We start from the raw sequence: 22,597 nt of genomic DNA, 5'->3' as shown, positions 1-22,597 counted from the left end.
GCGCCAGAGCCGTGAATCAAGTCAGTTAAGACACTACAAAGGTGTTGTTCACTGTCTTGCTTATCTCTGGCCCTTCTTTGTAATTAGTGAGGAATTTAACAGAGACCTTGGACTCTCTAAGACTAAGTGCAAACAAGAATCAGTGACGACTAAAACTCTAAGTGTTATCAGTCCCAGAAACAGACCCTGTCTTCAAAACATGCTGTTAGCTTCAGAATGTACCGTCATTATAGCTGAAAGGAAAATTGCTGAAAGAAAAGTTGATTCTGTCTAAAGGTTACACAGAGTAGGCCTTTTAGGGCCTACTTTGAGGCTTGCTTTTACTAAACCCTCTGGTATCAATTGCAGGAAGATCCTTAAGCTTCTAAGCAGCATCCTTATCTTCTCCACAATCACATAAACTTCTGCTAATGCTGTTCCCCAGCAAGCCCTTCTTTCACGTCTGCCCTCAGTCCTTTTTTTCCACGCTGCCCCCTTTGGAGTTGTCACGCCCTTTAGCCATGTGCTTCAATACTCATCAGAGGCTCAATTTCCTTGAGCCACTGGCTAAGCGGTCTTTCTTCTGCTCTGAGCTTACTCCAGCAACATTCAGGTTGCTTCAGGAGTTCGGATACAACGCCCCGGTGGCCACACCACGCCGCAGAACGGGAGGAGGGTGTAATTCGGGAGTTTGGGCACACGTCTGGACACGGAGGCACGGGACGCTTCAGCAACTCCCCCAGCTGACCCACGGGGAGAGCACAGCGGGCACTACGACTGATGCAACGCTCCCCAGGCGATACGCGCCCGCCTCTGCGGGCACACGAGAGGCCCCCAGTTCCCGCAGGGCGGTCTCCATTCTGCCACGGGCCGCTCGGTCCCCGGTGGGCGGCTGGCGCCCCTCCCCACAGCACCACCTCCCGGCCTCCCGCGGCGGAGAGCACCGCTTTTCCCTCTGCGCTGGCGAGGGCAGGGCTCCAGCCCCGGCAGCCGCTGGTCACCGGCCCGGGGTGGGGCGGGGCGGGCAGGGACCTCCCCGCCGCGGCCGGGTTCGCTCCGCTACCGTGCGGCGGCTGCGCCGCCCCCCCCCCCCCCCCCCCCCCCGCGCATGCGCGGCACCAGCACCGCATGGCGCGAGCAGGCCCCCGCGTGCCCTGCCTGCCCCGCCGGAGGGGGAGAGGAAGAGAGCCCGGCGCCGCTCCCCCAATGAGGGGGCCGGCGGCGCCGCGCGCATGCGCAAAGAGCCATGTACCCCCGCCCCATCCCCCGCCCGCGGCGCTCGGTAGAAGTGTTTCCGGCGCGGCGGGTGTGACGTGCGCGGTCGGCGCCGGGCTGTCCGGCGGGCGGGCGGTGGGAGATGGCGGAGTATCTGGCCTCCATCTTCGGAACAGAGAAGGACAAGTGAGTGGCCCATCCCCCCTCCCAGCGCCGTTACCGCCGCTTCGGTGCCCCGGGGGAGGAAACGTCGAGGGAGGCCGGAGGCTGGTGGCGGGTTCCGCGGGGCGCGAGGGTGCGCAGCGCCTGCCTGGGCGGCCTGTTCCGATCGTGGCGGTCAGCCCTCCCCTCTCCCGCGGCGTGGCCCGCCCTGTTTCTTCCACTCCCGCATCAGGGGTCGGCGGCACCCCCGGCACCGGGGCGTGCGCCCGGGAATTCCACCCCCATACCCCCCCCCCCCCCCCCCCCCCGCCACCACGGCTCGCTGGAACGTGGCGGCGCGCGGCCGCGGAGGGAAGAGGAAGCGGGGCGGGCGCGCTCCCCCCCCCCCCCCCGCCTCCCCCGGGCGCGCGGCGCGGCCCTCTTCCCCTCCCCCCATCGCTGGAGCGCGCGTGCGCGCGCCGCCGGGGACAGGGAGGGAGGGAGGAAGGGGGGCGCGTGTGCGCCTCTTTCGCCGCGTGGGGGCCCGCGCGTGCCCGCGGCGCCGGCTCCGCCCATGCGCTTCCCTCTTCCCCTGCCGGGCCCGGGCCGGCTCTGTTCTCGGGGACCTCCTGCTCCTCCTCCGCCGCCCTCCCCTCCCTGCCGGCCGCCATGCGGGTGTGCCCGCGCCTCGTGGCGCCTGGCCGCCCCCCCCTCCTCTTCCCCGCCCTCCCCCCCCCGGGCGGCTGCGCTTCTCTGGCGGCGGGCGGGAGCGGTCGGGGCCGCTGGGTGCGGAGCTTCCCGCCGCCTGCCGCCAGAAAGGGCCTCCTCTTCCCCTTTTGTTCGCGTCCCTGCCCCTGGCAGCAGCCCGAGAGCTTCCGCTCTGCTGCAAGGACAGCGACTGGTTATTTCTCCCCCCTCCCCAGGGTGCGGAGGATTTCCCTGACTGCTGCATCCTGATCCTCAGGCTTCTGCCTGCAGCCTTCCACGCGTCGGGAACGCCTCTAGTTTCTCTGGTTGTTGGAAGCATACTTGCAAAACCCACCTAACGAAAATTTGGTCACCGTCGGCCTGACCAAACCAACGTATTTTTCCACTCGTAAAAATGAAAAGGGGGCATCGATGTGCTACTGGACTAAATAACTCTTGTCAGCCCCTGGCCGCGAGGCTTCTGTTTTCCTTCTGCTTTGTAGTGCTACATGCCAATTGCAATTCGCTCATCTGTCAGAAAAGCAATTATCATCAGCCTCTCTTGAGCTGTTACTGTATCATCCTTTCTGATATAATGCATTACAGTTTAACAGTATTAGTATATGCCAGTACAGCAGGCACAAAATTCCTGTACTGGTCTTATTTTCTATTCAAAACACAAGCAGAACTCTCCAGAAAGTGTTAAAGTTGGACGCACTATTGGAAATTTTATAGTTAGGTATCTTTTTTGTTTCAGGATAGAGTTCAGAAAAGACAGTAAGTATATTGTAATACTAAGTATATGTTTTCAAAAAATGTAATGAAGAGTAAGCATGCTACAATTTTACAGTAGAATGTTTTGCTAGAGATCAGATATGCTTTAGTACTTTAATATTTCTCCCCTCCATGAGTTGGTGTTGGTTAAACAGGATTGTGGAAAGAACTGGTGTTAGCTATGAGCATGGGAATAATAATCTTTCTTCCAGGAGAATTCTTACATTTCGCTTACTCATATATAGCCCATAATAGTTTTCTTGCCCTTCAGAGTTTTGCATTCAGTTTTCCCAGTCAAGGTAACTAAACTCCTTATGGTTTTGTTTAATCATTCCATGTGGATTACACTTATGTGTGAGAGTTTTACTGGCATTCCTAAACCAGCATAGTTTTGAAGGTGTCATGAGATGATGTTAATTCAAGAAAAGCTTGTGGTTTAAAAAAAATTTGAAATGTTTTCTTTTAAAATTATTAACTACATTAATGGAAATGGCTTAATTAAATGAATTTATTTTGCTTATGTGTATTCTCTCTGTAATGTGATTTTTCTCTTATCTGAATTATTTCAAATACTGTGTTGGCAGCAGTCTGAGTTAACCTTATTATAACTTTAAACAAGTGGTTTGTAAAACATTAGGTAGGCACAACTGTATCAGCTTTAAAGCAGGTTATATTGCCTAGAGTAGGGGGTTGCATGAACTAAGACACAACCATGTTGCTCATAGTGTAATGTTTCAGACTGTTTTTCACGTTTTTTCCCATCCCATCATGCAGTGAAACCAATATAAAGACAAGAATGGAGAACCAGAAGGGTAAAACAGTAGTGATCGCTTCTGTCCCTGATGGTGTCATGAATGCGCTTTGGGTTTGAGTAGCGGGTAAAATTGATTAGATGAGTTGCTGTAAATTAGAGGTAAAGAGGAATGAATATGAGCAGGTTTGCTGTAATGCTTTCCTGTATTGTTTTGATTTTTTTTTTCTATGTTACGTCTCCACATCAGGATAAAGGCATTTAGGGCATATGTTTTATAGGGATTGCATATTAATGTCATTCTATTCCAATATGTAACTACTTTGTTTTTTTTTACTTTCAGAGTCAACTGTTCATTTTATTTCAAAATCGGAGCTTGCCGTCATGGAGACAGGTGTTCTCGATTGCACAACAAACCAACATTTAGCCAGGTTTGTTTTCCTTTTGTTTTCTCTTTCTTGTGGAAGTATATTCTTGCTTCTTTAAAACGTAGATTCTCAGATACAAGTGAATAATTACTGAGCTCCACATTAACTAGTTCACTTTTGGCCCCAGTTTATATGGGTTTTTGCTTTTTGGGGGTATTCCATTTACTTCTCCCAGCATTTCTAATTATCTCCTGTCACCCTTAATGGCTGCAGGAAGCGATGCTGTTGTAAGCTTGCCTGTAGTAGAGACCAACCAGTGCTAACTTTCAGGTGAGTGTGCCTTCTCAGTGGTGTTTAGGCACTTAAACCATCCCAGACTTTTTTAATCACAAACAATGGCAGCACGTTCTGCCTATCTCAAAGGTGTGAACTTAAGTCCTTTATGCATATAATAAGAAAGAAACTGATTAATAAATAAAAGCGATTCTTCTGTCGTTATATTTGCTCTCTGACCCAGGCTCTTAAGTTTCAAGAGTAACTTACATACTTGCTTTGAATGTGAAAGAATTGTTTATTGAAAACAACTTGCCTGGTTGCAGAGGGTGTATACGCCAGTTGACTTGACAGATTAAATTTTGGCTATGTGGGTATTGTTAGAGACAGGACGTGTGACTGCATATCTGCCAAAAGAAAAGGTGCAGTGGGTGATAGGGTTTTTATTATTACGAGCTCTGTAATTTTGAGAAGTTACATTCCTGGAGAACTGTATGCTTCCCTCTTTCTATCACTGCTGATTGTCAAGGTATACAGGTAAACAGATTTCTTTGGGAGTATTGTATATGATAAGTAGTGCCTATGGAAGTTGTTGCATTATCAGCAGTTTTACCTACAGAGATAAAGTTTACATAGCAGTGGAGTCCTCTGCAAGTTCATTTTAGCTGACTTGGAGCAGGATTGATGAGAATGGTGGGCTGGTGTTGGTTTGGGGAGCATTAGGGAGGTAAGTACTGTCCACGTGAGTGGAGTTCAGAGTGATGGTGCTCACGAAGTTAAACTTTACGAGTGCGTGAGTGGGCAGGGTAGTTCTAGGGGGACTGTCTAGGTTACTGATCGACAGGGACCACTGCTGGTACTTCGTCTACAAAACCAGTTTTCCATTTCTGGGAACTTAATATTTTTTTTATGTAAATACTGTATCTCAAAAAGAATATTATCCATTTTCAAAACTCTCCATGTTGCTGACCTACATGGAGAGCGTGCTGAACTGTGATTGGTTATTTAGAGATGTGAATCTAGGTCATTGGCTACTAGAAAATATTTCTAAATTACCCAACTTCCACAGTAGTTGTCTTTAAGTTAAAAAAACAAACAAAAAAAAACCCCAAACTACATTTTTTTTATTTTATTTTATTTTTTACAAAAAAAACTTCATGTGCAACAACGGTTTCTTCTGTCAGTGCAGCCTTTAGCTTTGCTTTAGAAACTGCAGTTAGCAACGCCAGCTGAAGCAGGTCAGCAGGGCATGTCAGATTCATCCAGTGATATCTGGGACCACTACAGCATCATACCTGGCAGATGTGCTGGATCGTAACATCTCTAAAGTACCTGGCAGATGTATAGGGTTCACTACAGAAATCTTTATTTGTATGCAGATTGATAATCAGCTGTGATAGAAGAACAGATGTCTTACTGATAGGAAGTTAGCGGCACAATATTTTTATCTTGTGCTGCTATTGCTGGTGCAGCTACTGTACGGAAGAGCTGTGTTAGGAAAGGTCGTGCAATCCAGGGTGATCAAATTACCACCAATCAGCAGAAACACTGCAACTACATGCATGTTTCTGGCTCTCTCCAATTGTAGGCTAAAACATAGTTATTTTAAACGTGGGCCACGGGAGAACAAAGCTTTGGTTGGTATGACCGTACCCATTATTAAATGTGATGTTACAGATTTTTTTACATGTTAAGTGGGCAGCATATGTAGGTATGACATTGCTGGTCCTGTGACTTCTTTAAGCTCCGAATTCTTACTGTAACTAATAATAATGCATAAGCTAAAATTATTTGGGGATTGCAATTCATACTAACATTGAGCTTGTATTTTAAGTAATCAAATTTCAATTTTTGAGCTGCTTACAGTGATATGGACGTTTGGATTTTTTTTGTAATATTAGTTTACTAACTTAAACATGGTTTGTTTTTTCAGACAACTTGATTTTAAGAAGAACGGTACAAATGTAAGGTTTCAAGTCTGCCTGGGCTAATTCTTCGAGTAAAAAGCAGAAGGGCTAAAAGGATATTGTCCTTATTTGAAGGATCGGAAACATGTGAACCTATGATGCTATTATATTATTTAAACAGAAATTCCACCAAGAAATTCCTGATGCACAAAACGAGACATAGCTCTTGCCTAAAAACCTTACCGTCTGGTGTAACACTTTAGACTCTGTAGCATTATGTATTACATGCTGTGCACATAACACTATTTTTTCCCCCTAGCGTTACAATAACGAATCTGGTCTCGAAAGCTAGGCATCTCCATAATACCATGTAGTTTGACGTCTTAGGTTACTGTGCCTCACAACTCCCACGTTGAGGATAGCTGTTGAGACAAATGCAGCTCTTTCTTGGTGGTTAATTGAAACTGTTTTCATAATATGATGGTCTGGATGCAATTTTGGAAGATATTCTGCAAATACAAAAGGAAGTCTTAAGAATAAAATATTACTTTTAGCTGTTTGCAAACAAGTTGTCTCTTTGCAATTGTCTATTATATGCACAGCAGCCAGTAGAATTCCCCTTTTTATTTTTTTTCCCCGCAGACCATCTTGATTCAAAACATCTATCGTAACCCCCAAAACAGTGCACAGACGGCTGACGGCTCACACTGTAAGTCCCACAGTTGGAGAAATTTTTTTAAAGAATGGTGTTAAAGAGCCCACTCCTAATTATGAGAAAATAATGTTGGCTTCTGAGCTGCTGACATAAAGCTGTTGCAAACAGGACAAGTGACGGAACTCTTCTTGCGCATAGATCAAGAACTTGTCAGATGTGTGCAGTTCAGAATGCAGACTTGACTGCATAAATTGGACTTGATGCAGATGCTCTTTTGCGCTGCAAAGTGAAACTTTATTGCTCAGTAACACTGCATTCTCTTTAAAGGGTTAAACTGCAGACATTTCTCAAATTCTTGATTAAACAAAAAAAAAAATAGGTATATATGTGTTGTACGGTAAGTTTCCCAAAACTGGGTTTTCTTTCATCTTAACTTTTTTAGGAAAATGGAGATTTCATGTTATGCTGTAATTATTGTATTACTTCCTTTCCTGGGGTTTTACTACTAAGAAACCGTTCAGTAAAACCAAATTCAAACAAATAATTACGCTTGTAATTTGAACACTGTGTTTGGATGCCATCTGTTATATATTTTCCTGAAATAATGCAAAACCCCTCTATAGTAATATTTGTGAATAAAATAAAAAAAATACAATAATGGAGTATCATGAGATCTCTATTACTTTACAGTGTTAGGTTGATTCAGAAAGGTCACCAGCTAAGTGAAAGTTCTCCTTCTTGGGAGAGAATAACCACCTCTCTTTCAGCACAGACTCGGCTAAAGCGACCCTAAAGGAAACCAGTTTCTTGTTAAAATTATTTTCCATAATATAAAGTTGTTGCGTTTTGTATTTCAGACCATTGCCCTCTTGAACATTTACCGTAACCCTCAAAACTCTTCCCAGTCTGCTGACGGTTTGCGCTGTAAGTTCATACAAGTTCCTTCACTGGTTCCCTGGGCTTGATTGTCAGAGCTCAGTGTCGACTTAAGCTGGTCTACCATTTTAGTTTAACAGATCAAACTGACCACGTTTCCTTAAATGTATCCAAACCAAAAACACACACAAAAAAACCCAAAACCTTTTTTGTCCCACTCACCTTCCTCCCCGCTCCCAAAACTTATGAGGGGAATCTGAATACCATCTGTTAAATCAAAAAGAGTTGAAATTGTACTTCCCCTGTAAAGCAGTCTTGGTTGCACTGCTCTCTTCCCTCCGCCTTTCTCCCTGCCAGTTGCCTGCATCCTAGGAATGCTTTTCTGTATGTTTTGTGCTACTCATTAGGTTCCACTGTCTAAAAGAGCAGGACAATGACATGTTGACTTCATCCAGAACAAATTTCCTGCTCTGTAAATGTTAAGAGAACTTTAACTTGAAATTTTTCAGACTGCATGCAGAAATTTGTCCTAGGTTAATGCAGCTTCTATTGAGAGTCTACTTGGGAAGAATACACTTTGACTGACAAATGTTTCCCTTCTGGCAGCTGTCCTTTTTGGATAGGTGCATGCTTAAAATTCCTTCCATGCTTTGAAAATTCAAATTCCAAAACCAAGTTGTTTGGTTTACCTAGGAAAATATATCTTTAAAAGTCCTTTTGAGGAGGGGAAGGCATTTGGGTATGGTCATGAACTAATTTAATGACTCCTCTTGAGGTAGGAATGGGCATAAGAAAACACACTTACTGTGAGACTGGCAGAAGTTAAATGACCAGGATTGTTGATCGGCAATTACTGATACATCATTGTGATTGAATCACCAATATTAGAATTAAGATTTTAAAAAGGAAAAAAAAAGTTTTAGGACCAAAAAAGGATTGGTGTTATTTTCTAACTAATATTTCTTGTTGAAGTGAATATTGACTGTGTGGTAATAAAGCTTTGTTTGGCTATTCCTTTTTTTGACTGTTGGACTATAGACTAGTTCAGATTAGTTACCAGCATTTGATTAGACATGCTTTGTGAAATCAGCAACTAACTTAAAAAGTCAACACTCTCTCTTCTGCTTCTAAAAGTAATAATGGCCCAATTAAGTAATTTGAGTTTTTTTGTCACACAATCAAGCTAGATATGTAATGAGCTATGTAAGTTTGTCTAGATGCTTAAACAGTTCTCTTGGTTTGTAGGCTTTCTTGTTGCGGATGCTTAGTAGTTAATGCTGCTTCAGTAAACCAAAAAATGTACCGTTGGGTATTTCCGCTCTGTCCCTAAATTCTCAATGCGCTGGTAACTAATTTGCACAGAGTTGCAGCAGTTTGGTCTGTGGAGCTGTTTAGATTCTACAGCTGCAAGAGTCTTGAACAGATTCTCTAGTGTTCTAAATGCTGGTATCCAACTCTAGTTTGTGTTGATGAGCGGGTAGCTATTTAACAGAGCCTCACTGTACCTTCTGCGGTAGAGCTGGAGCTCTGTTGTCAGTGGGTTTGCTGAAACTCCTGGCTCCCTGTTTTTTTGGTATTTGTCCCTACTTAAGTACTGCATGTATTTTAAATGGATAACTTGGGTAGCTATTTAATGCTTTTGTTGTTGTTGCTTAACTGTCTTCCTTTCTATTGCCGTCATAGAGGATTAACCTTAGTTTTGAAGAGCAATAGTTTTCCTGAGTATTTTAATTAGTAATTGGGCTCCTCAAGGTTCAGATACCGGTAGCCCTGGAATATGAATGTTTGTAAAGCCTGTGCGTATGTACGCTTCCCACTTCAGAAGGACATTCAAGTAGTTATTAACTAACTGTTGCTTATGATCTCCTAATTTGACAATGGAATCTCCTTATAAGTTCTTAGCACTTGTCCATCTGTGGCCACACTTCCCAGTGTGGCTCACAGAGCCCCTGTCTGATATCTTTAAAAAAAAAAATCCTTAGGTATTGCTAAGCTGTTATCAGTGGTTTTGGCAGAACCATGGGAATATAGTTAAGTATTAAACTGTCCAGAAATACTGGTTTAATGTTTGATATTCCTTAATTTGCTATATAACCCTGGGGAAGAAGAAAGTTCGTAAAAGTAAACATGTTTCAAATGCAGAAACATTGTTAGCCTAAACTATGTAACAAATGGCCCTTAGCCTTCTTCAGGAGGTGAGCTGGGTGGAAGAAAAGTAATTACAGTTTCAGAGAGTGTGGCTGGTTAATACTAGAGCCTTTGAAGAAAAATGTGAAGTTCATCCAAATGGTAATATTAGCCAAAAATGACTGAGCCCAAAGCATCTGTTTTTTTCATAGCAGCCTGAAGTGAATAAACTCAGCTTTGTTGGCTCAGTTTCTTGTCTTTCACATTCTGTGAACTAAAATAGTAGTGTTTGTAATTTAAAGCCTACAATATTTTTCTAGCATAAAATGCAGGGTTCATTTCAAAACTGCTCCACTTGATCTTAATGAACCACTTAACTGCTGAAGAGCTAATACATTAGGCTTTAATGTATACAGCTTAATGTACTTTAAAATGCTGTAGCCTGGAAAAAATAAATGAAATTCATTTTTATATTCTTAATGCTTTGAAAAATCAGCCAAACTTACATTGTTTTTTATAGCAGCAGGCAAGCAGCGCTCATTTGTAAAGTCTGGCTTGGAGCATGAAAAGAATCTAACCTGAATTTATAGCTGGCTTGTCTTGCACTAAAAGGTGTTCTACAGGACTACAGAAAAATTAAAGTATATTCAAAATCAAAATAGAAAATTGCTCTCTATTGCAAAGCATTATGGTACCCTTCTTTGAGGGCACTGAGAAAAGTGTGTCATTTCAATAACTATTTTGAGCAAATTTAAAAAAAAATCTGGGCTATGTTACATTGTGAACCCTCAAATTCTAGTGTGTATACTGGAGAGGTGGACATGTTAAAATGAAATTCTGCTTTTAGGAAGAGGAACACTAAGTCGTAATCATGCTTTAAAACGTGCAAATGTAACAAAGCACTTGCCTTCTGTTTAGGTAAAATTGTTAGTAGATAGAGGGTGGGATTGTACATTAAATTTAAGTGATATTTCAAAGTAATTCCTTCCCCTTCCTTTAAATTTGTGGCATACAAGTTTGGCTCTGATTAAAACTTGTTTTGATTTGATCATGTCAATGTAATGTTTTGACATATACTTTGGGGACTCAAAGGTCTTCACACATACTTATTTTTAATATTCCTATTAGCTAGATCCATGCTATATGGTGTCTTTTATGCTCCAGATGGCCTCTCTAGATTGTTTTGTAGTATGAACAAAATATCTTCTTATTTATAGGCTCTAATCACTATGACTCTTTATTTTTACAGGTGCTGTGAGCGATGTTGAGATGCAGGAACATTATGATGAATTCTTTGAGGTATGTAAAAGATGTAAAAATGCATAAAGTGTTCGTGGATTTGTCAACACAGAGTTGGATGGATTCAGTATATAGGACAATTAGATGGATTCAGAGAAAAGCACTTGTTTCCTCAGGTTTTTGTATAAAACATACAACTTTCAGTGCTAAATGTTTCCTGGTATAACCTTTGGTTAGTTTGGCTTTAACTTTACTGTTTATAGTAGACTTTGTTTAAAAATCCGCAACTTAAGTGACGTAGCATTTTGATGTCATAATCCCCTCCTTTCCTGTAAATTTAAAATATACTTACTTAATTTGCTTCTATACAAATAATTAAAACTGTAGCATCGAGGCTTATATATAGTGTTTTCAGTGCATCTTACATATTCTGTAAATACTGTATGCATAATGTTTTCCATAGCTTTTTACTGTATCTTGTTAGTGCTATACTTACAGATGGACACAGTAGAGGCCAACCAAGTGCTAATTTTAAAATCAGAAATGTAAAGAAAGGTTTTTTGTTTTGTTTTATTTTAAGGAAGGCTGCCTTTTGTGCTTACTAACAGCTAAATGCATTACTTCTGTACTTAAAACTACTGTGCTGCAAGCTTCTGATGGGTTGCTTTGTGCTTAGGAGGTCTTCACAGAAATGGAAGAAAAATATGGTGAAGTTGAGGAGATGAACGTTTGTGATAACCTTGGAGATCATCTAGTTGGAAACGTATACGTGAAGGTAGGATAAAGAGAGACGTGTTTACATAATCAATAGGGGTGGTATTTATTGATTTATAATTTTAAAAGCTACTGTATGCTTGTAGATTTTGCGAGAATAGCTCTTCAGGATATGAGCTCCTCTCCAACTTCACAATATAAAGTAGAGAGGCTGAAAAAGTGAATGGAATCTGAAAGAAATTTTAAGAGATTAAGAGAAGCTTTCTTGATAGTCAAAATCTGGGTCATTTTTGTAAAGATTAACAGTTCTTTTTTTACATTATTATAAATGTAGTCACCACTGCTGGACTGTTTAGTTTGCCAGGATTAATTTGGGGTCTGTCTTCCCATCATGCTGCCTTTTAAGGAATTCATTATGTGCAGAGGTTTATTTGCAACAGGTGTGTTTATTTTAAACAGGTGCATTTATTTTCTAACTTCCCAGTTAAACAAAACATCTTGCAACCAAGTTACATTTGGCAGTAGCGGAGTGCTTTAAGGTGCAAACTAGAGCACTTAGGTTTAGCTCTTAAAAGTCATTGGTATCTCTTGAATAACGGGAACAAAGTTGTCACCTGCAGAAATTTTGTTGTGTGTACACAGTGTTGGGGAGGTGTGAGAGAGTTTGAATATTTTTAGTGTACATTCCCTTAACTGGAAAGTATTTTCACACCTAAAATTCTCAGCTCTGTAGGTCATAATCAGAAATAAAAGTTGTTTTTAAAGATTTGCAGTGGTTAGCTGTGAAAAGGAATTTCAAATTTGAGTTTTACATTTATTGTAAAACAGGATCAGATTTTTGTAAATTCTAATTTAAATGAATGAAAGCTTCTGTTCTCATGCAGGTTTCTCTTAAATGTTTGAAAAAGTCCATGAGTTTGGAGCATTACTGTTCTAGAAAGTACTCTTAAGTATTCTTTTTGTTTAAAGTTGCACTAAGAAAACACAGTATCTTTTATCATATCTTTTAATACTAGCCACAAAACTTGAAAGACCAAATAGAACATAATTAAGAGAAAATGTCAATGTTTTGATTAGCTCTGAGTCCTGATTAGTGAAAAGCTAGCATCTTTACCCTTGATTTGATGGACTGTCCCAGGAACTCTGAAGCAGCTTCTCATATTATTACTAATCCTAAGCCTCAGATGTTGCACAGCTGATTTGATAGGAATCTTTGATCTACTTCTGTTGCTTCTTATAACATGTGAAAATGTTAATTTTGCTTTTAGTTTCGCCGTGAAGAAGATGCAGAAAAGGCTGTAATCGACCTGAACAATCGCTGGTTTAATGGACAGCCCATTCATGCTGAGCTTTCACCTGTGACTGACTTCAGAGAGGCCTGTTGCCGTCAATATGAAATGGGGTAAAAAGTGACTTCCTGTTTGCCTATGACAGTATCTTTGAAATGCTTGCACAGACAAGGTGGTTGCTTGGGTGTGGCTTTTATGTGTAGTGTCATGTAGGAAGAAAACCACTTCAGGTAATGTTAATATGGAGGACCTGCAGTCAACCTCTTGACTTTTGCCATCTTTTTAGGATTTTGACCTAGGAGCGAGTCAGTGTCAGTAAATGATGCTTGCAATTTACTGATTTTAATGTTAGAGGTGATTAACTTTTAGATGGCTAGAGGTCCACTAGGGCTTAGGGCAAACATATACAGTGTAGAGCTGGGAGTTTCAACTGTCTCTCTTGAATTCTGTTTCAGGGAGTGTACACGAGGAGGTTTCTGCAACTTTATGCATTTGAAGCCCATTTCTCGAGAGTTAAGACGCGAGTTGTATGGGCGTCGTCGTAAAAAGTAAGTTTACTTTTAAATATGATTAAAACAGGTAAATTGGGGATCAGTTGCTGAAAATTCTGAAGGCAAACCTTTAAACTTAAGTCCTGTCTTGTTTTTTCTAATGCAGTTCTGACACATGCCAATGAAAGGGCATCAAGTAAAGCTAGCAAGTGGCCAGTTTAGAACAAAGTAATAGTCTTTGTTTACAAAAAAAAAAATGTTAGGGTGCTTCTTGTTCTGCGGTACTGTGGATGCTGAAGGTTGATGTGGCTTTAAGAGAAGGGAGGGTTAAAGGAGAAAAATATTCACTGAGTTACTAAGTACACAGGACCTACCTGTGGTTCAAGTCTCCGAACTGCGAACGGTTACAGGCGGACACTATTAGGGAGAAGTACGGCTTTATGCCTCTTTTCTGTTTTATTGTCGTCTAAATGTATTTGCTTGTGGCCTCTGTTAGAAGCAGGCTACTTGGCTAATGGGCGTTTTGGCAGGATCAGATTGGCCACTTTCAGCATTCTGCACAATCAAGCATATCTATAGATTATATTCAGTACCCAGCCTTATTTGTTTTTAACAGTTAATGGCTAACTTTTCTAGCCCATATTCATTCCTTAGTGTTAGTAACAGGTGATCACTGTATTGAGTGCTCTTTTTATTAATGCTAGCCTCACAATGTGACCCTTCTTGATAGGAATACTCAGTAGGGCAAAGGAATAATAATTTGCTTAATGGCAAAAAAAGATTCTGATAAATATGCTTTATTATATATTTCTTTTTAATTATTTATTAAGGTACATTGTGGAAAGGCTTATACTGCTGCTGTTACTATGATACGTGTCTTGTGGATGGTTCACTTTGGGCTGGATTCAATCTGCTTGCTATTTAGGATAGGCATATGAAATTGTTGAGCTTCCTTTTATATAGAACACAATTTTGTAGGTTTCTTTCAATCACAGAAGGAGCCTGGGACTGTGAATGTGTTTTTCCTATTAACGTCTCTAATTGGCAGTGTCTTAGAATTTGTGAGGATTAATTTAACTTTGGAAAATGTAGATTGTGTTGCTTAGGCACATGTATTTGTGCCTAAATACTTTCCTAAAACATCCCAATTAATATTAATTTAAACTTAAATGTAAGCTTTTAAGATATTTGAATGATTTATGAAAAAGACAAAGTATGCTCTTGTATAGCCTTTTGGCCACTTTTGTGAATCTGGATCTCTCGGAGTTAGTAAGGTTAGTTAAAAGGTATCACCTTTTATTGCAAGAAAGATCAGACTTGCGTGCCTGGCTTTGGAATATGATTGTTTTACCCATAGCCCAATTTCAGTCTGTGGTAAAACAAATAAAGTAGCTGAATCCTCCATACAGTTTTGTCTTTATTGGCCCTGTTTGAATTCTTTGTGCAGCTAAAGCTGTCACAGGCTTGATATAAAAAAAAAAAAAATCAGTTCATGTGTCAGTGGGTTTTCACAGGTAGATTGTATAAAATAGACTGACCTGAAAGTAGTTCTACACAGAATGAAATACATCAAAGTTTTTTCAAGTAGAAAAAAGGAGGGTAAACCAGAGCTTTTGAATAATAGATTAATTTAGTAATTCTGGACAGCTCAGTGGTATGCAAGAGTGATATATGTGTGTCTGTCATAGTAAAACTTGTCCCCACATGCACTCCCACCCCAAAACATCTCGCCATGGAACAGTGATTCTGTAAACCTAAGACTTGTAGCATTCATTTCCCTAAGCTTCTTAGTTTTGCTGTAATTTCTACACCTATTTAAAACTGTACTGTTTACCTGTTTTATAAAATTGACTTTTCTAAAATGCTTAAAAACATTCAAACCACTCTTTTCCTTCATATAAGCTATAAATCCATAGTAGCTGTGTTAGCAGAATATTCTGGGAGGTTTCAGCTTTCTTCCTGAGTTTAAGTGATCAACCTCAGAGGCAGGGAAGATTATCAGCAAATGCTGATGGCTTCCGAAGGGGAGAGGGGGGTAGGAAAAGGCAGGGGGAGGGGGACAAAAAAAAAAACCTGAGTTGTAATTGCTAATTAATACAGTTGATTTAACAGGAGTGGACTTACAAACAGGTGTAGGCTTTTGCTGTGTGTTGTTAACAGCTATTCATAACTGTAAAAGTAGGTGTCCCTTTCTCTTGCTGCTTTAATTAACAGCTGTGTAACAGTGCATTTGGTTCCTCTACATGCCTTTCCTTAAAAGTTTTGCACATCCATTGTAACGGACAACTGGCAGCAAACAGTTGAGTTTTAACTGTATGTGGTGACGCCTCAGTATTAAGTTTGTTCAGTTTGTAAATACTTGGTTTTGCAGCCTGAGTGCCAATTTACTGGTCCTTCTAATGCCATATTGTCTTCGCCCTCGTTACTTACATCTTTAAGTGTTCCACTGTGTGGTACTGCAAGTAAATTGCTGAATGTGATGAAACAATAAAATGTCCAAACTTTCTTTGAAGGCATAGATCCAGGTCGAGGTCCCGTGAACGTCGGTCTAGATCCAGAGATCGTGGTCGTGGAGGTGGTGGTGGTGGAGGAGGAGGACGTGAACGTGACAGGAGGCGGTCAAGAGATCGTGAAAGATCTGGTCGATTCTGAGCCATGCCATTTTTACTGTATGTCTGCTAGAAAGTGTTGTAGTTTGACCAAACAAGTTCATAATGAGATTTTTTTTAAAGATGGGCTTCTGAATAAAAAATTTGTAGTGATACAGTATTCTTTGTGTAACTTGTTTCTTGTGGGGGGAGTCTTTTTAACTGTCATTCCTCTATCTTGACAAATACCTGGATTAACTATGCCTGAGGGAAAGGTGGTAAATGTATTGGAGGAGCGCCAGTTTTGGGTTTGTTTTTGTTTTATTTTTTTATTCGGGTATAATTTGAACTGTTGATGAAAATGTGTGTGTATATAATATAAAATATTATATACATAGTAAAAATAATATACTGCTTAAGAAACAGTTACTCACATAAGTTTCCCTTTTCTGCTATGCTGTCTGCTTATTTAGGTTAGTTTAGGGCACATTTAAAAGGAAGGCTGTGCGAAATGCATTTATTTACCAAGTAGAAACGCTTAGTTACAAAAATGTATGTTTGTTTGTTACCAGAAGTCTGTGCTCTGTCTATCAATGTGACTGTGGCATTTACAATAAATCCAATTTCTTGGTGTAAAATCTAAAGCCTATTTTCTAAGCACTCTGGAGTAGTTGAGTTGCTACTCCTGGCTGTGCCAGAGTTCATAGTTCAATTTTTTTATGATTCTTGACTAAATTCCTTGTCTTTGGCTAGAAAGAAAGTTGCCTAGTGCAGTGTGGAAAAAAAAAAAAAAAGTAATACTTTTATTGCAATGATTCATAATAGGCAGGTGAGGTTTAAAAAAAAAACCTCATGCTCCATGCAACATGATACATAGGATCTATTGAAGGAAATGCAAGGTCCTAATACAAGGACCAAATTTCTTAACAGACTGATTTTTTTTTTCCATTCTATGTTCTCTTAGCTGTCATTTAATGAAAAGCATTTCGTTAGCGTTCACGGTCATAGGAAACTAATTGGATGCTAGTGGAAAATAATTTTTTTCCACATTTACTCGCTTTCTGATAGTCTGAAGTGTGATAGAAGCTAATGGATAGATGGCAGTTTCTTCACAAACAAGACATCTTTTTCTGAGTTTTAATTGAATTGCACAACAGCTATATATCGTAGGTTGTGAATCTCTTAAGGAGTTAAAAGCTCGAATTGAAATGTTGATGGAACATCTTGAGAGACAATTGGTACCATAGCTGACTTGCAGTTTAACTTCATTCATGTTTGCTTTTATTCAAAGTGTAACGTAGTAAGAAATTTTGGTCAGTGGTCATATTTCTGCAAGATACAATTTTATGTACATGAAGCTACATAATACAATACAGCTTTCCAATGGGGGAGAGAATTTACTAGTGCTTTTTTAGTTCTGAGTCAGATAACTTGCTAAATGATAAATCTGCTCCTTGATTATTATTTTTTTTTAAAAAAGGAAAGAAATAGAAAGGATATGGAAGCATTACATAGCCAGATTAACAATCCAGCTTCTCTCTGCCTCCAAAATAAGTATAAAACCATTTTGCTCATTGGAACTTGGAGTTGGCAAACAAAATGGTATTGAAAAATGAGCTTTTCTAAATGAACCTGCTTTGCCTCTTACAACTAAATTCTTGCACCAATTCAATTTGAATTTATTTTGTTCGCACTGGATGGTTTGGCCAAACAGATTGTGGAACTTATTTTGCCAGTAACCTTTTTAAAGACACGTATCTCTGTGAAGATGGCTTCACTGCTTATGTTTTGTTGCAAGTACATAAGTTATTCTTTCTTTTCACTGGAAGAAATTGAGCAGTGCCTGGCAATAAATGGCTGAGCTGAAACCTGTGGTATTTCTGCTAGGCATTAGGAATTTAACATTGATAATTTACTTCTTGCAGTTTACAGGATATTAATCCAGTTCCATTTCCTCTTCAATGAGATTTAGGATTATTAGTAAGCTAATATAAATCTCAAGCTCAAAAAGGTGAGAATGATCTTTTTTAAAACAATATCTAGTATAATGTGGATACTATTTAAAAAGGTTTAAGATCTTTTTTAGACAGATTAATGACACAAGCTGATTTGCTCTATAAACAAGTTATTGTGTCCCTATAACAGCTTTCATCTGTTTACCTAAACCCTGTTAAACTGCAGGTATATTTTTCTCGTGAACAGATAGCTGAAGGTTGATTTCTTCCTCTCCACCCAATACAGTTTTTCTTAAGAAAGCACTCTTGAATTCCACCAAGTGCATCATTTTATGGTCTGATTGCACAGCTACCTGAAAATTAACCATGTAACTGGAATATGTCATAATGGGCACTGAAAGCAATGGATTTTACTGGATACTCGAAAGAAAAAACTCATGCAGTGATCATTACTTGATCATGTAATGATTACCTAGTAACAGCATTCAGCATATAAACTAAGCTCATGACATATCTTCAGTTAGGTTCACCTTTTAAGACTATGCTACCAGTAAAATTCATCAAACTTGAAATTTAAACTGCACAAATTTGGTTAAATACTTATACATGGTAGTCCAAACTGTATTGGTTTACCGATACAAACCAAATGGAAATCCTACCTCCCCCTTCTATTGTTGCTCACCATGTCTTGGAGTAAAATTTTTTTCCTCTCCTCCCCAAAGGTACCTACTTCTCACAAATATTTCATTGTTGACTCTTCTGTTAAACAGTGGATCTTAATTTATGGAATTCCTTTACCTCAAATAAGTGACAGCATACAGTATTTTCTGAGGTCTGAGTCAATTAAGTTGAAACTGTTAATCCCAAGTGGCTTCCTCTTCTTTGTATTTGGCTCTTATTCTGTGAAAATGCTGCTTGTCCATGAATATGATGTATGTTGAGACTGTAAAACCAAATGGAGAAAACTTGTTCAAAATAAAGCCTTTTTTTATAAGAATCTGACAAAAATTATCCCTTTCCTTTAGATGGGATGCTGCTCTTTAAATGACTAATGAGGACATAGACTGCAAGTTTCAAATTTTTAGCTCTTGTCTTGAGCTATTTTTTGAGTGATTCTTTGCCTTCTGTTTTTTGGAGCTGGTGGAGCATGTCTTCAACTAAAAAAAACCCCAAAAAACCCAACCTCTTCATATTGATGAAGTATCAAGAGTGCAACGTGGGGTTGGGACTTGGGGTTTTATTTTGGTTTTAAATTGTTAAGGGTTCTCGTTGAGAGATCCCGCAAGTTTCTGTTGTGGTGGTCTGCAGGGAAGGAGCATGTTTAATTGAAGAAATAAGTGAGTGAGAGGGGTCATGGCTTTTTAAAGATGATTCTTCCTAGTGTTGTGTTGCTGCAGCTGCAAAACTTTGGGTGTTAACGACCATGTCTGTTGCCACTGTTTTACAACAGCACCTGAAACTGAATATACTCATAGCAGTCGGGAGGATGTTAATCATGCTGTTCTCCAAACTGTTGTAACTGCTGATGCTGCTGCACTGATGACTGCCCCAAAAAACAATCCTGTTCAGCAAAGGCAGAGCTAAAAAAATGATACTGAGTTGGTGTGCACTCACTTCAGCTGGTAAGGAAGTAATGCCTAGTAGGTAAGGCTGTCATAGAAGAGTATTTGTAGCTGTATTTATTTGCCGTTTATTGCAAGGATGAAGCTGTGCTATGTTACTGTAGAGCACGGTTGGAGTGCATGAATTTCAGTTTTGGAAAAAAAAGAATTACAGCCAAATGTCTGTAGAATAAATCAATATATCTTCATGTTGAATTGATACATGATGCATTCTAAAACTATGCACAAGTATTTCTGAATTCATCCGATTAGCTGCTGTTACTTTTTTTACAAATGTCTCCAAATTATTTTTATTACAAAATCGTAACCTCTAGCAAGAAGAACCACTAGTGAAAGGACACTGCTATGCTGTACTGCAGTCCCGTAGTATTCCCTCAGCAGCAGTAGAAACACTTTAGAAGGTTCCAGTTTTCCTGCTGGAGGTTACTGCCAAAAAAAGCGTTAATTCATTTCCTCTAAAGTTTCAACTGTAAATTGGATATGCGGAATCGGGTTGAATGGTGGAAGCTAACAAACCAGATCTGCTGCCAACAGACCAGCTATAGTAGCCAGTGGCTTCATTTCAACATACGCAAAGTGGGAGGGGGAAGAGTGAGCTTATCTCATCTCTAACTGTGCCTGCTTCTTAGCAGTGCTTCGATAATCATCAGGTTCGGTACTGTTTTCATAATTTCAGTTTTGGTGTTTGCTTGCTAACTAGATCGTTTTGACAGGACCAAAGGCAAGTTACGCATGTTCACACATCAGCAGAGCAGAAAGGTGCTAACTTCTGATGAAGTAGTGGGATGCGAGTGAGGCTGGGGGCAGCGACTTCTCGGGTGAGCTGGAGCCCTGTTGCAGCTTGTGTGAGTATGATTGCCCCTTTGATCCAAGTACCTTAAAAATATTCAGAGCTCTGCAAGCTGTTCCCACTAGGAAGGGAAAATTACTATGATTCAGGTATTCCCTTGGGACAAACTCATGCATTTTTGACAAAGGTGTGCAGAGCACTGGTTTCCTGAGCACTGTGAAATCGGTGCGCCATAGGCCACTTCCAGCTCTCAGTTTCCAAAACTGCATGTTTAGTTAGGTCTGGGGGGAAAAAAATAGTTTCTGCTCTGGTTTCAGTGAGCCACAAGACAAAAGTGGGGAGAAAGGCCGCAGAGAGCAATCAAGCCTGTCTCCCTGCCTCTTAGTTTTTCACAGAACAGCCTTTGGTCTACCAGGCTTAGGCCTGCTGTGCTTTTGCCAGCACCTGGCTTGATTTCAAGTCTTGCTACCTATACAGCTGAATACTGGATGTGTTTCAGATCGTTCTCGCTTTCTTCCTGGAGCTGGCTGGGATTCCGGCCAGGCGGAGGGAGGGAGCTGCTCCCACTGCAGCCTGTGCACCAGCCTGCCTCCTGGGCAGGGAGCTGTGGGAAGTGCCAGGGGGAGCGACTGCTCCTCCCTTTTCTACCCACCCGTTTCCCTTGAGAGCTAATACTGCTCCTGTCTAAGAGAAAGATGAGAGAGAGCTCCACAGATCCAAACAGTCCTGCATCTTCCACCATTTCCTCTTCCTTCCCCCTTCCTCTCTAGTAAACATGGAGGATGCTTCCTCTCTGCTTCCTCTTGTGTTGGTGGAGAAAACGGTCCTGGAGCTGCAGGAGGAAGAGCCTTGATAAAGGAACTCTGAGGCAGGACATGAAGAACTGATTTCTGGACAAAGCGCCGGTGGAAAGTGAGCAGACAGCCTTACTGACTTTGGGATCGCGTGCAACGTTAATTGTTGCATTGCTGGACTGGGGATGGGCAAGGGAAATTCCAAAGTCTAAGGCCAAAATCCGACTGAGTAATAGTCTCATTAATGTCTGGGCCAGTCTTTTCATTCTGGAGGGATTTGACTCATGATTTTTGACCCTTTCATGTGACTGTGCTAACCACAACAAAGAGATGTTTAATTGCCCTTTTTGCTCAGCTGCCAAGGAGGCAAGCCTTTGGTCTTTGGGACAATTTTGTGATTCTCAAACACATATGGTGGCAGCTGTGACACTTTACAGAAAGACTGTCTTCAGCAAAGGGAGTAGATCTGTAGGTGAAGAGAGAGGAGGAGATGATGTCCTCCTTGTAGTACTAGTAGATGATTTGAGCAAGGTTTCTGATGGAGTCTCTCACTCCAGCCTGCTATCCAAGCTGAATTATTACAGTCTGCATAGGTGGCTTGCCAGATGAGAGAAAAATTGGCTGGGCCATTGGGCTTAGAGGGCAGTGATTAATAGTTCATACCCTCCCTAGAGACCAGTTACCAGTTCCGTATGGGTCTGTGCTGGTATCTGTCCTGTTTTAATGTCTTTATCAGTGACTTAGAGGAGAAAATGAGTGCATCCTCATTGGGTTTGTGGATGACACCACACTGGGGTGGTGCACCTGACACACGAGAGGGCAAGGCAAGTCATCCACAAGGACCTGGACAGGCTGGAGTGATGGGCCAGCAGCAACCTCATGAAATTCAGCAAGGACAAAGACAAAGTCCTACCTCTTGGGTGGACCAGTCCCTGGCAGGGCACAGGCTGGGGACCGCTTGGCAGGGGAGCAGCTCTGCAGGTAAGGCCCTGGGGGTCACAGTGGGCAGGAAGCTGGATGTGAGGCCATAGTGTGACCTGGGAGCAAAGAGGGCCAACTGCATCCTCGGTGGAATGAACAGGGACAGCCAACAGGCTGAGGGAAGTGATTATCTCCCTCTACTTGGCACCCATTAGACCACATCCAATACTGTCTATCATTTTGGGTCCCCAGTATGGAACAGACACCAGTTAAGTTGAAGTGAGTTCAGGGTGGGGGAGAGGGCCTCCAAGACAGTCAGGGACTAGAGTAGTGGCCCTGTGAGAACAGGCCAGGTGAGCAGGGCTTGCTTAGCCTGGGGGAGGGATGACTGGGGGGTAACCTAACAGCCACCTCCCTGTGCCTACACGGAGGTCAGCAAGA

General features: G+C 41.2%; 1 protein-coding gene across 2 annotated transcripts; it reads left to right on the top strand.

Moving 5' to 3' along the window:
• Positions 1-1,157: 1,157 nt before the first annotated feature.
• On the top strand, positions 1,158-19,037 carry U2AF1 (U2 small nuclear RNA auxiliary factor 1). Of its 2 annotated transcripts, none has more exons than XM_068424536.1 (8): positions 1,158-1,380; positions 3,891-3,978; positions 6,738-6,804; positions 11,003-11,052; positions 11,669-11,767; positions 12,975-13,108; positions 13,451-13,543; positions 16,000-19,037. In XM_068424536.1, the coding sequence occupies exons 1-8, from the start codon at positions 1,337-1,339 to the stop codon at positions 16,136-16,138; spliced, it is 714 nt and encodes a 237-aa protein (XP_068280637.1). In that variant the 5' UTR covers positions 1,158-1,336; the 3' UTR covers positions 16,139-19,037. The 2 variants fall into 2 exon arrangements, with proteins under 2 accessions (XP_068280637.1, XP_068280630.1); XM_068424529.1 differs by lacking the exon at positions 6,738-6,804 and adding an exon at positions 7,608-7,674 and having other exon boundaries at positions 1,160-1,380.
• The last annotated feature ends 3,560 nt before the right edge of the window (positions 19,038-22,597 follow it).

Source organism: Nyctibius grandis, chromosome 2 (assembly GCF_013368605.1).
Source record: "Nyctibius grandis isolate bNycGra1 chromosome 2, bNycGra1.pri, whole genome shotgun sequence".
Taxonomy (NCBI): Eukaryota; Metazoa; Chordata; class Aves; order Nyctibiiformes; family Nyctibiidae; genus Nyctibius; species Nyctibius grandis.
This window is presented reverse-complemented; position numbering and strand designations above follow the sequence as displayed.

Coding starts and splice junctions, on each gene's coding strand:
- U2AF1 (XM_068424536.1), top strand. CDS start 1,337: ATGGCGGAGTATCTGGCCTCCATCTTCGGAACAGAGAAGGACAA. Junction 6,805..11,002: donor GACGGCTGACGGCTCACACT/GTAAGTCCCACA, acceptor TTATTTTTACAG/GTGCTGTGAGCGATGTTGAG. Junction 11,768..12,974: donor TTGGAAACGTATACGTGAAG/GTAGGATAAAGA, acceptor TTTTGCTTTTAG/TTTCGCCGTGAAGAAGATGC.